Source organism: Symphodus melops (genome assembly GCF_947650265.1).
Source record: "Symphodus melops genome assembly, chromosome: 19".
NCBI classification, from domain to species: Eukaryota; Metazoa; Chordata; class Actinopteri; order Labriformes; family Labridae; genus Symphodus; species Symphodus melops.
This window is the reverse complement of record NC_136709.1, coordinates 15,486,086-15,498,504: the sequence shown is the minus strand read 5'-3', so window position 1 is coordinate 15,498,504 and position 12,419 is coordinate 15,486,086. Positions and strand designations below refer to the sequence as shown.

The 12,419-nt window shown below is 41.8% G+C and overlaps 3 protein-coding genes across 4 annotated transcripts in view; 2 read left to right on the top strand and 1 right to left on the bottom strand.

Annotated features, from left to right (window-relative positions):
* Window positions 1-2,830, top strand: part of sash1b (SAM and SH3 domain containing 1b) — a 39,338-nt gene extending 36,508 nt beyond the window's left edge. Inside the window, exons 17-18 of the mRNA XM_079369944.1 lie at window positions 34-165; window positions 1,377-2,830. Of these exons, the coding sequence (XP_079226070.1) occupies window positions 34-165; window positions 1,377-2,137 (893 nt within the window). The 3' untranslated portion in view covers window positions 2,138-2,830. The remainder of the gene's footprint in view (window positions 1-33; window positions 166-1,376) is intronic.
* Window positions 2,765-4,745, bottom strand: ddo (D-aspartate oxidase). The gene is made up of 4 exons (XM_079369943.1): window positions 4,452-4,745; window positions 4,188-4,296; window positions 3,913-4,089; window positions 2,765-3,792 (listed from the first exon to the last, which is right to left on the bottom strand). The coding sequence occupies exons 1-4, from the start codon at window positions 4,621-4,623 to the stop codon at window positions 3,234-3,236; spliced, it is 1,017 nt and encodes a 338-aa protein (XP_079226069.1). The 5' UTR covers window positions 4,624-4,745; the 3' UTR covers window positions 2,765-3,233.
* Window positions 4,746-5,269: 524 nt separating this feature from the next.
* zbtb24 (zinc finger and BTB domain containing 24) lies at window positions 5,270-12,235 on the top strand. 2 transcript variants are annotated; one of them, XM_079369631.1, is made up of 7 exons: window positions 5,270-5,611; window positions 7,595-8,462; window positions 8,707-8,874; window positions 9,438-9,521; window positions 9,628-9,711; window positions 9,828-9,909; window positions 10,454-12,235. In XM_079369631.1, exons 2-7 carry the CDS (start codon window positions 7,619-7,621, stop codon window positions 11,301-11,303), a joined length of 2,112 nt encoding a protein of 703 aa, XP_079225757.1. In that variant the 5' UTR covers window positions 5,270-5,611; window positions 7,595-7,618; the 3' UTR covers window positions 11,304-12,235. The 2 variants fall into 2 exon arrangements, with proteins under 2 accessions (XP_079225757.1, XP_079225758.1); XM_079369632.1 differs by lacking the exon at window positions 5,270-5,611 and adding an exon at window positions 6,054-6,449.
* The last annotated feature ends 184 nt before the right edge of the window (window positions 12,236-12,419 follow it).

The window sequence follows — 12,419 nt, the reverse complement described above, 5'->3', positions numbered from 1 at the left end:
CTGCCCCCTGTTGGTGGTGTTTGTGCATTGCAGGAAGCAGCGACCTGGAGCACAGCAGTCAGTCTGGAGGCTCCCAGGAGAAGCTGCTCCTGGACCGGCGCGGCCTCGTGGGCGACTCCCCACGGGACTCGGGCTGCTACGAGAGCAACGAGAACCTGGAGAACGGTAATGACAGCCTGAGTCGCCTGTGAACACTCCGCTCCTCTTCTGACTCATCCTTTGCCTTCTCCTTCAGAGCAGACCTGCCTGGTTTTCAGTCCTTCTCAGCGCTCGAGCGTTACAAGCCGACGCATTCACTTATCATGCTCTCCTGGAAAGACTTTTTTTATCCTCCATCTTTCTTCTGGTGCTCTGCTATTTCTCCATTAGCATCTAACTCTTCTGTATGTCTAACTTTGTGTTTCTGCATCATCAAATCAAGCAGTGAGTCTTTTTTTTGTCTCTTTGGTGCTTTTGAGAATTGACATTACTTGCCTTTCTTTTGAGAGCGTCGTGTTCGCTATATAATATTCCGAACGGGCAAACGATAGTTCTTGCATCATGTGAACCTGAGCACTGACCTCATTAGTCCTCTTAGACGGCTGTGAGCGCGGTTTATGTGGAGCAGCTCGATGGTCTACTCACAAATAGATCTTCAAGCCGTGAGCTGAGCTGTGTGGTGTTTTTTTGCATTTACTGAAAGTGGTGAACGTACGTGTGTATAGTATAAATAGTTTGAAAAAGCTCTCTCAGTTTATTACTGCAATACACATGAACTGTGAATGTGTGCTGTATACATAGCTATATCATTGCTTATTGTGTTCAGGCTTCGGACTAAACACGGTTCCAAAGCGTGGTCGTGCTCACTGTTTAAAGAGGTTCTTGTGAATGTCCAAAACATCATGTGCTTCGAGCTCTGACAGCCACACTTGTAAAGTGTGTGTTTCTCTCCAGATTTTGCCGTTTCCGTGTATATTTTTTTAGTCCAGTAAAACATAACGTTGCACAATATTTTATCATGTGCCTAAAACTGCGAGCAGCAAAAGAATTTAAATATTGACTTCATGGTATAACTGTTAAAGTGGCATTTTGTATAAATGTAAACGCACTCTAATGCAGGCTGAGGAGAACCTCGGACACGTTCGAGGCAGGTCTGACGTCTCAGCATTTTCTGAAGTGTGCTTCTGTTACGGTTGAGCGTGAAGAATAAACTGCTCCATGCTTGACCTGATTCGACTGCTTCCTTCTTTTCTTTCACGCATCATTCATTTTTCATGGCTCACACGTCGATCTTGTAGTTCTGAACTCTTGGCCATCCTTTCACAAGCGCCACGCCTTTTCAAAGTTCTGTTCAAGTCAAACGCATCATCCGCACACACTTCATTTGTTTATTTCAGGAAGGGACAAAAAGACGTCTTCGTCCATGAGCAGGTCCTCCTCCGGTTTTGAGTCAAGCAATCTCCTTTCCCCAGAGAACCCCGCCCCCCAAAATCCCCTTACCTCCACCTGCTCTCATAAGACTTCACTTCAAAGTGAACCAGCATGTCCGCCTTGTGTCTCACCACCACTAAGACCCCCTACAAGCAGTTTAAGCCTCCTAAGCCCACCTAAAGGTCATCTTCACAGTGGAGCCATTGGCAGGAGCCAGAGCTGCATGGAGCTGAGAAGACTCGCGTCACCAGAGCCGCTGAGGCGGAGCTTCTCCCTGACCATCAACCCCAGACACCGGAATCTGAGCCACAGCGTCAGGCCCAGCATACAGCACCAAGGAAATCCTCAAAAACACAATGAATTCATGTCTCCAGCAGCAGCAGCAGCAGCAGCAGCACATCATACTGAAGGTAGCACTTTAAACACAGACGCAGAAAATGATTCTGCTCCTAAACAAGCAGAAACGACACAGAGCACACACCTCACGCTGCCACCCACAGTCCCAGCAGGGAGCTTAACTACACCTTCCTCACCAAAGCCACACACAGAGATGCACACAACACAGAGTGGCTTCATGGACATCCACTCAAACCACATCTGGTCAGAGGACAAGAGGAGAATCTCCATTTCTGCCACTTCTGAAGCCCGCAGACTGAACATACTGAGGAACAAGAAGAAATCCATCGACTCAGCAGTTCTGTGTTCCCTGATGGAGGAAAGGCTCTAGGTGCAGGATGTAGACATTCAAGAGCAGCGCACTGTCAGTTCACAGATGTTTATTGAGGCTGCTGGACAATGAGTGGCTTCAAAACTAGATTTGTTTTGAGTCGTTTTAAATGTTGAACTGTAATTTCTAATTTCAAAATAACCATCCATTTCTTCCTGTGTATAGTTTTAAGTGTACTTTATTTTTTTCTGGTTTAAAAAAAACTGTTTGACTACTCTGTGTCGTAAGCTTTCAAATATCAGCCAGAATGTAAATGTAGCAGTGTCATTTAATTCAGATACTTTTCAATGAGTCAAATAAATAACAGGTCTCAGAACAGTCTGAACAGGTTTCAGTACTGAAACATATTTGTCCATTTTAGACTGTGTGCTGGAGTTTAACTGCATTTTGATCATTGAAAACAAATATTTACCATAGATAGTAAATATTAAAATTGACCAATTACTGGGTGCATCATACTTCTATTTGTGTTGCCTTGGTAACCAAACAAACAGGCATCAACAAGGTTGAATGTTCACTAGTATCTCTTTCTTTAAATGTCGTTTACAATTCTGGTATCTTGACCACCTGATGATGAAGCACTGGAAATACTAGATAAGAGAATGTTGATGACACAGAACACCAGCAGCAGCTCTCAGAAGTTTAATTTGCACTTTTTAATAAACTGAACTGAATAAACAAACTCTCTATGATGATAGTTCATTACCCAGCAAGTGATTTCTTACAGGTGTATGATGTTGATCTTCAGTAGTTTTATGTCAGTAAATGATGTAAAATACCTTGTTCATTATTTAAATAATAAACATTTCATTTTTTATGTGCATTAGATACATTCTCACAGGCTGTTGATCAATCCTTCACACTCACATCAGAAATGTATGTTGATCTCTAACAGTAGATCTCTGTTAAGCACCTGTTATTCCCGGCTAATAGAAATTAGAAAACAGTGTTCACATTACATCAGCACCCCTCTGTGTCTACACCACACAGTTAAGTTCATTTTCCCTACATAAACAACAATGTCTTGATTTTGTATCTAACTGTAGTTTGAATCCTAAAGGGCTCTCTTCATACAGTCAATTTTACATTCAGATTTTCACAGTTTAGCCTGTAGCTTCATTTCATGGAGGCACTGCCTGACCAGCCCCAGTGCATCTTGGGCGGTGCCCCAGGCGAGGGTGACTCCCCAACCTCCGTGGCCATAGTTGTGCACCACAGGCATGCTGCGACCCTGCAGACGCACCACCTCCCTCTCCACCCTTGGGTGCTTCCTGCCCGGCCTCAGTCCCACCCACTCACTGAGGACTTTAGCTTTGCTGAGCGACGGCTCCAGCTGGCTGCAGCGCTCCAGGATGCCTCGTGTGTCTCCTTCGTCGACGTTTAATCTCCAGTCCTTCTCCTGCCTTGTGCCACCTATGGTGGCGGCGTGTATGCCGGGGTAGATGTAGGTTTTTCCATCTCCGTCTCTGATGAAGTGCTTCAGCCAGGGGGCGTCCACCTTGAGGACCTGGCCTCTGACCGGGTAAACCTCAGAGTCACCCACCAGCGTTTTAGAGCCCAGACCAGAGCAGTTGACGATGACATCATAACTGTTGCTCAGCTCCTGAAGACTGTTGACCTTCCTCTTTTCAACCTGACCACCAGCTTTTCTAAATCTGTTTGAAAACAAAATTAAATCTTGACTTTCTCCATTCACCGTTAACTCGTTACTAACAAAGCATAAATTAAAACTTTGTGGGAAAATTTCATGACTGAGAGAAATACAGAGGACTAACCTTTTCTCGAGCCACGGCAGGTAGCTCGAACATTCACACTTTAGTGTGGTGAACGCATGGCCGAACTTATGGTCTGGAAACCTTTTCATTTCATAATCAGTCATGAATCGAAAGCCGATCACAAGGTCTGAAAATTGAGGCTTTATATTGGCTGGACCTTCCTTGAAAATTGCCCAGCTGGAGAAAAAAAAAAAAAAATCACAAAAAAATATTTTTTTTATAAAAGTGACTGACTGTATGTTTGACCCTTTATATAACAGTATAAAAGTTGTTACCCAGAGCTGAACATGACTCCTGCTTCCGGAGACTGTTGTGATTGGGCAATGGCCAACAGGTGATCAAAGCTGTCCTTGAACCAGTTTCTTTGTCTTTCCAAGGGAAAATCTGAAAGAGAAATACAGTAAAATATAATATTTAAAACATGCAAAACGAATGGTTGATGGGCTAGAAAATATTTGCATTTGACATGACTTTCACCCTAGCAAAATCCTACTCGGTGCACAATATTTGAAATATGTTGATGTGAAGCTCTTGCATACCTGGAAATATTACAGGCCACAGGATGCCAGCAGCTCCATCGCTGGTCGTGTCTGGACTGAACTTCTCAGCCAGCAGAGTGACCGAGCAGGAAGGTAGAGCCTCAGCGATGCAGACAGCTGTTGAGAAACCGACCACACCTGCTCCCACCACTGCAACCCTGACACTTTTCATCTTAAAGCGACCTGCGTTTCACTCTAGAGGGAATCAAGAAGGGAGAGAGTTTTGTCAAATGTTGCCTGAATGCTGCTGGAAAAACTTTAATCTCAAAGCAGAATCACACCACTAACCTGCAGCTACACTGTGTGTTAACATTAACTGACTGCATGGTCCAAGGATCAATAACATAAAGCACTACTGCAGACTCATCGTGTCTAGTTATAATAATGGGTTACGCAACAGACATTGTAAACTGTGCAACACAGCCATTAAAAAGCCATGGCTGGTGGAGAAGGTGTAACCAAAAGCTGCAAAACTTATAGGCTACGAGAGAAAAGTACACTCTGCACCTTTATACCTCTTAGTGTAGCTAGATCAAAAACATCTAAGTTAGATCCTTGCACTAAAGAACACCAGAAAGACGACCTAGCAGAATATTTTTCAAACTCCATGCGTCTGCTTTTCCATCTTTTTTAAACTCTACAGAAAGGGACTAGGATGATTCATAACTTCCAATAGTTAATTTATGGTTCATCATGTGGAGTGAATAACATTTGAATTGTTCCTGTGTACAGATGATACAGTCAGTTTGACACTGAATGCCCTTACGCACGGTGCAACCAGGATCTATGAGCTATTATGAAATGAAGTTAACTTGATCAAACTTTGAGACAACAGTTTGCCTACCTGTATGAATTGTTTCTGTCTGCTACGTGCATCAACCCTACGTTAAAGCTGTGACTATGGTCTATATAAGCAGCTTGCTCCTCAATCACACCACTATAAACGTGCAAGTTCTCTCTGTGGACAAGTCATTTTATTTTTGTGCACAAACTGTCAAGGAGTTGTCCGTGCTGTTTATCCGGTTTGCCACTGGGACACGCTCAACTCAGGTCTGACGTCATTCTCAGCTGCGAGTTACAGCCATAGCCAGCCTCGTCAAAAACCAAACTCTCGCGATAAGTTCCTGTATATTTACGTCCCCGTCCAGCGACAGTAGAAGGTAAGGTCCTCAAAGCTCACTATTTTTAAAATTACACCGCGGATTTGTCATGTATGCTTTAACCACCCTGGTCCTTTTACAACAATTATCACATAAATTCATTCAGTTTGACAGATTCTCTCTGTCTAAGACGGGCTGTGCTATCTCTGCTCATTCATGTTAGCAGTGTTTGCATTGTTTGAGACGAGGGTTAGGTTAGCCTGCCTGCTAACACTCAGGTTGTTTTCATCTGCAACTTAGAAACAACCAGTATCATCAGATAGAAAGAATAATATTAAGGTTTCATCTGCAGCTCAGAAACAAACATTATCATGAGGTAGAAAGAATATTAAGGATGCCATGAAGCTGATGTGTGGATATTTGGATAGCACCAGCTTTAAAGTTGTATCATAGACAGCTGTATTAGTATATTGATTAGACACTGACAATGTTGACATCAAAAACGTAATGATTTTTGATCCACTTTATTTCTTACTTGAATTACTTTTTTCCCGAAAGCTTATTCAGACTGTCGAGCAGTTTGATTACATTACCTTTGACCCATAGATCAATACAAAATAATTCATTAATAGACTATAATTGTTGGGAGGGTTACTTTTTAAAATGTATTCCCCTAAAGATAGAAATACAACATTTGAAATAGTCCCGAAGTTGTTTGTGAGTGTAGGACGAGCAACCTGCAGACATGAACACTTTGAGCCCTCTCAGCTGGCTGATTAACAGCTGCTGTCGTCAGTTCACACTTATTAGTACATTTACCTCAAGATGGGGTTTTTTTTTTTTTTTTTCAAATTCGACGTGGAGTTTCTCCTCGGTGCTAAAAGCAGCTTCGTTGACGGTAAGCAAAGCTCGCACTGCAAACTGTGATGTTGCGGCCTTTTTCTCATCCTCGGCTGTGTGTAAAGTGCGCTGGCGCATTGATTTGCGTGTAGTGCCGTAAAGTAATCCCTGCAAATAATCCTTTTTTTTGTCGAGAAAGTAACAGTATTCACATTACGTCAATTTAAACTGTAATTATAACGAAATACAGTTACTTTTATTTTGTATTTTAAAGGCGTGACGTCTTTACATGTTATCCTTTTAAATCTTATAACTGCCGCAACATTAAAAAAAAACGGTCAATCATGTTTTGATTAATAGTTGTGTTCAACCAGTTTTACAATTATTATTTATTGACATTGATTTGATTTTGATGACAACGTTTAAACCAACTAAAATACATAATACAACCACAGAATGTCAATATAAACCTAAGGACACAAACACCCACACACATTTACAACTGGGGGTCAGGGGTCAAATATTCTTACCACTGTGTCAAGCAAACATACTGCAATTATACATCATCCATGTGCTATTATTAAATCCAACTTGTCCACATGAAGTTATCAATAAACAAATTATACAAAAATGAAAGAAAAAAAATCAAAATACAAATGTCAAGATGAGTCCAATGTCCCGAAAGGTACAAGATTTGTTTATGTTTACATTTTAGAAAGTTCTCAAATCATGAGGAAAACTGAAATCAGCAACTTTTTTTGTTGTTGCCACTGAGCTATGCAACTGAGCTGTTTGAATGTGTGAATGAAGCATTGAGGAGTAGTGTCTCTGTCAGGAGAGTCTTCAGAGAAAAAGGAAACTTGTCCTGACCGACATGTAAATTAATGGACAATCCCAAAATAAATGTAATCATTCGATTTAAATTTATCACATATTTGGGAAACGTGATGAGAAACATTATGTGAGGAGAAGATGCTTAAAATCAACCATAGAATATAAGAACTTTTTTGGAAAATTTCTTTTGATTTGCTAACTAAGTAAAGATTCAAGCATTTTATGACTGATGAATCAAAAGAATAGATCCTTAGTTGTGGTCCTAGAGCACAGTGATTTACTTTACTTTAGACGAGCTGGGACAACTGGGTAACAAGCTGGAAGTTCTAACCAACACAATGACGACTGTTCACATTTTCTCATTCTCAGTCTTGCCTACAGATAATGAGGTAAATGTTCGAGAGGAAGATGTCTGAGGAAATCACAACCAGGACTTCATCTGTCATGGACCTTCATTCAGATTCACATAAGCAGACCATTCTGAGCAAATTTGACAAGCTGAGGAAAAAAGACATATTGTGTGATATCACTCTCGTCGTGGAAGACGAGCAGTTCAAGGCACACAAAGCCCTGCTGGCAGCAAGCAGCGACTTCTTCTCCCGCATGTTCACGGCAGGAGACCAGATCTCAGGTCAGTCTAACTTCAGGCTGGATGGTATGGCAGCGAAGATGTTTGCAGCAGTTCTGGACTTCATCTACAGCGCTCAGGTGTCTGTGGAGGGGAGCGTCATGGAGCAGCTCCTAGAAACGGCTCGTCTATTGAAGGTCAACGATCTTATCAAAGTACTCACTGCGCTTACACGCTCTGATGAAGCTGTTAGAAGTGAGAAGGAACACATCCCTAAGGTTCCAGATATGTTAAAACGCAAAAGAGGACGACCAAGGAAGATCATAAATGTACCTGTAACAGAGCCTGAGGGAAGACGCGAACCACAGGAGAGCGCAGGAGGGGAGCAGGATGGAGAGGTGGACGGTGATATTGCGGTAGCTGAGTCACAGCCAAAAGACGATGCCGATTATAAACCAGCAGACGACCAGAGCCGACTGAGCAGACGCAAAATCAGGCCGCCGGTGAAGTTTGAGAGCTACAAGGTGGGAAGAGAGGCCGCAGAAAACAAAGAGCCGGTGAAGAGAGGCAGGAAGAGAAAATACCCAAACACAGAGTCTCCATGTGAGGAGTGTGGCAAGGTGTTCAAAAACCCTCTTTTCTTAAAGATTCACCAAAGGACTCATACAGGTAATCTGCCACGTGAGCTACGATTTAAAAGAAGTTTTGAAGATGTGATTCTTGCATGTTTTAAATAATGAACCTCCACTGAAACATTTACCAGGGTGCACTATATTTTAAGACTATAAAAACTACAGAAGAATGTCAACTAGAGTCCTCTGACGGCTGATAAAAGTCGCAGGCGATACAGAACCTCATACCTCTGTGAATACAACAGCACACTTGACTGTGTTTCCTTTTTTTTTTTTGCCAGGAGAGAAACCTTTTCGATGCCTGGTTTGCGGGAAGTGTTTTACCCAGAAGAACACTCTGCTGGTTCACCAGCGCATGCACACTGGAGAGAAGCCGTTTGTTTGTACGATCTGCTCCAAAGCGCTCTCAACCAAAAACTCCCTGCAAGAGCACATGAACCTCCATGAAAGTAGGAACGAGATTAAGTTATTCATGAATTTATCATCTTTTACTCTTCTCTGCTGTTGTCGGTCTTTTGTGTTATATTGTAATTATTATAGCTGATGTTTTTTAGTCGTGCCAAATCAAGCTAATGCCATCGACCAGTGCACCTAACGTCTGATTCAGAGAAACGTTTTTTATAAGACACATGAAGTCATCTGTTGAACAAACTCTTACTCGTTTTCATTGTCACACGTGAGACAATGTTGCATTGTGGGAGTCTTTCACCAAAACAAGTCGTGGAAAAAAACATTGGAATGGGCAGTCGTCTAAAACGTATTTGGAACATCGGTATCAGAATAGGCCCAGATTTTTCCAATCAGTGTGTCTCCAATAGAAATTCATTGATTGTCTTTGTTTTAATAATAACTTTTTCTAAATGAAATTTAAACTGGTAATGAAATGGAAGAAAAACTATAAAAATCTTTTCTTATTACTAATGAGAGCTTTAGAGCTGCCTGAGTTTTCCCCTCTACATTAATATTTCTCTCTTCTTCTTTTTTTTTTTTCTTTTTTTTGAAACCTCCTCAGAAGAGAAATCCTTCAGCTGTGATAAATGTGGAAAGAGCTTCACTCAGAAAAGGCAGCTTAAAAGCCATCACAAAGTTCATACAGGTGAGATGAAATCCATTCAAAAGCAGCATGTTACCGGAGAAGTGTTCCTTTAAAAGGCCTCATAAAGTTGATGTCTTTTTTTGTCTCGTTTTCTTATTGATTAAAGGAAAATCCTTACCTGAATGTGCTCAGTGTCATCACAAGTTTTTGGACACAGCTCAGCTGAAGAAGCACCTGAGAACGCACACAGGTGAAGTCTGACAAGGTTTCAAGATTTCTGAAAATCACTGTAGCATTTTGCAGAGTCTAACTTCTGTGTGCTGCAGTTGCAGCTGCCAGATGTTGACATTTATTATGTTGTTACAGGCGAGAAGCCGTTCACCTGTGAGATTTGTGGGAAGTGTTTCACAGCCAAGAGCACTCTGCAGACTCACATCAGAATCCACAGGTGAGAAATGTATTCTAGACCTGAGAGCTGAAATCAAGCTCCCAGCAGTGAGCTTGGATATGGTATTTACTTTCTATTCTTTAATTGTTTAATTGTGCTATTATTATAATCAAAGATAAACATGAAAACACATTTTGAGGCTTTTAGTTTAATTTCTGGTCTTATCCAGGAAAATATTGGATTTTTGGGTGCATGTAAACTTCATACTCCGAATATGATCAAAACCAGGATAACCAGGTTCATGTAAACGTACTCAGCTAGTGTATATTTGTCTGCTCTTCTCTGTTCTAGCTCTACAATAAAGCCACAAAAGCCCCAAAATAAATCCTAAGAAAAAAGCGGAAAAAAATAACTGCTTGTGGTTGGACATGAGAGTGAAGCAAATAGAGGAACAGGGATCTTTAAACCAAATAAAAATACTTCTGAGCTGAAAGAATCTTTTTGACAATTCTCTTAATTCGTTCACACTTTTTGTGTTCCATTCCAAATATGAAAATAATACAAGTCTCAGTTTGTATTTGTAATCAAAGTTTCCTTTTTGTAGAGGGGAGAAACCGTACGACTGCAACATCTGCAACAAATCCTTCTCAGACCCGAGCGCTAGACGCAGACACGTCGCCTCACACTCGGGGAAGAAACCCTTCACCTGCTCCCTCTGCAGCCTCTCGTTCACCCGCCTCGACAATCTGAAAACTCACAACAAATCCCACAACAAGGAAAGAGTAGCATCAACAGAGGCCTCGTCAGACTCCGTAGAAGCGTCACAGGAAGAGGTGCGAAACATCCTGCAGCTGCAGCCGTACCAGCTGCCTTCCTCCTCGGAACAGGAGATCCAGCTGGTGGTCACAGCAGACGTGGACGACATTAACTTTGTGCCGGGTCAGAACCAGGAGATCAGCATCATCACCACAGAGGGAGAGACGACAGAATTAGCCCACCCCAGACTAACCCTCCTCACACAGTCGTCAGGAAACGTGTCCCTGGTCACACAAGGTAATGTTGTGGACCAGAATCCTCAAATCCAGACAATCAGCATGCTGGAGGGTCAGGTGACGCAGCAACCCGAGCAGATGCATGTGATCACTTTGAGTAAAGAGGCCATGGAGCACCTGCAGGCTCATCACGGCCCCCCGCAGCCCCTTCACATCGCTCAGAGACCCGTCCAGCAGCTGCAGGCGATGCATCAGCCCGCCCAGCAGCTTTCTGTCACTCAGGAGACATCAGGCAGGGAACAACACAGTCAGGCCATTCACATCAGCAGCCAGAGCAGCCAGCCGATCTCCATCAGCCAGACGAGCCAGCAGATCTCCAGCCATCACATCCAGGGACAAACGTTCCAGATCCAGGCAGGGACCGTTTCCTACCTGTACACCACTGGGCTTCAGGAGAGCTGAGATAACGGCTCAATAACACGGTAACTGATATAACTGATGTATAAATCTACTCCAGAGAGTCTTTATCCTGCACCACTGTGTCCATTCACGTCAGTGCACATTGACCTTTTTCAGCTCCTGTGATAAGTATTATACTAGTCATAAAAAAGACACAAATAAACTAGACGGCTTTAACCCATAATGTTTTCATCTCTAAAAAAGCCACCAGGGTTGGTGTTAGATGAGAGGATTTACAGCACAATGCACAAACGGAACAGGCACCGAAATCAGCACAATTAGAACGTTCTTCACAGAAGCTTTCAAAGTGTCAAATACCTTTCCAGTTGTCTTCAAAGACTTGTTAAAAGAAATACAAGTTCATTAAAAACCTCAAAGAGTATCCAGATTGAAGATCAAATTATGGTCTGAACATAAAAAAGCTGATATTTTAGAGTAACATAAATTACATGACATTGCAACCTATGTCTTGTACTTTTCTTTTATATAAACATTGAAATGTGTATTTAGGAAACTTTGGTCTGAAGGCAAACTGTCACGTCTTTTATCTTAGAAACCTCTGAACTTTTTTTAAAATTCAATGTAAACAAAATGGATTTTACTGTCTTATGCAAGGTTTTTGATTTTCACGCTCTGCTGGACATCAATCAATCTTTTCATAAATATAAAAATACAAGAAATTGTGAAAATAGGATTATGGGGATATATTTATTGATCAAACACACAGATTTGATTGAGACAGTACATCTCATGAACTCTTAAACAGTCAGTCACATGAACAAAGCGTTGTGGTGTGGGACTGACATATTGACCAGAGCAGTGTGTTGGTGCTGCACTCTTGTGTGTATACTGAATAAAAACTGGAATATGAAGTTCTCAAATACAGTGTAATAAAATGAAATGTCTTTTTAAATAAAAAATGAGCCAAACTGTCACCCCTCCTTTCATCTCTTAGTTTTGAGGATTACATAAATATGATCTTGGGCACATTATGGTGTTTTCACACACGTCCAAAACTTCAGGAAATTTCTCCGAAATTTTGAGTTGGGTTGCATGTGTAAACACAAACGGACTCATTTTTACCCTCTATGATCTTTCAGCCTTTTTCTTTGTCGCCAT

Bases quoted from the DNA above. Each gene is read 5' to 3' on its own strand.
- zbtb24 (XM_079369631.1), top strand. From the start codon at position 7,619: ATGTTCGAGAGGAAGATGTCTGAGGAAATCACAACCAGGACTTCATCT. The intron at 8,875-9,437 runs GTAGGAACGAGA...AAACCTCCTCAG, and splicing joins GCACATGAACCTCCATGAAA to AAGAGAAATCCTTCAGCTGT. The intron at 9,522-9,627 runs GTGAGATGAAAT...TATTGATTAAAG, and splicing joins CCATCACAAAGTTCATACAG to GAAAATCCTTACCTGAATGT.
- ddo (XM_079369943.1), bottom strand. From the start codon at position 4,623: ATGAAAAGTGTCAGGGTTGCAGTGGTGGGAGCAGGTGTGGTCGGTTTC. The intron at 4,090-4,187 runs GTAACAACTTTT...TTTTTTCTCCAG, and splicing joins GGAGTCATGTTCAGCTCTGG to CTGGGCAATTTTCAAGGAAG. The intron at 3,793-3,912 runs GTTAGTCCTCTG...GTTTTCAAACAG, and splicing joins CTGCCGTGGCTCGAGAAAAG to ATTTAGAAAAGCTGGTGGTC.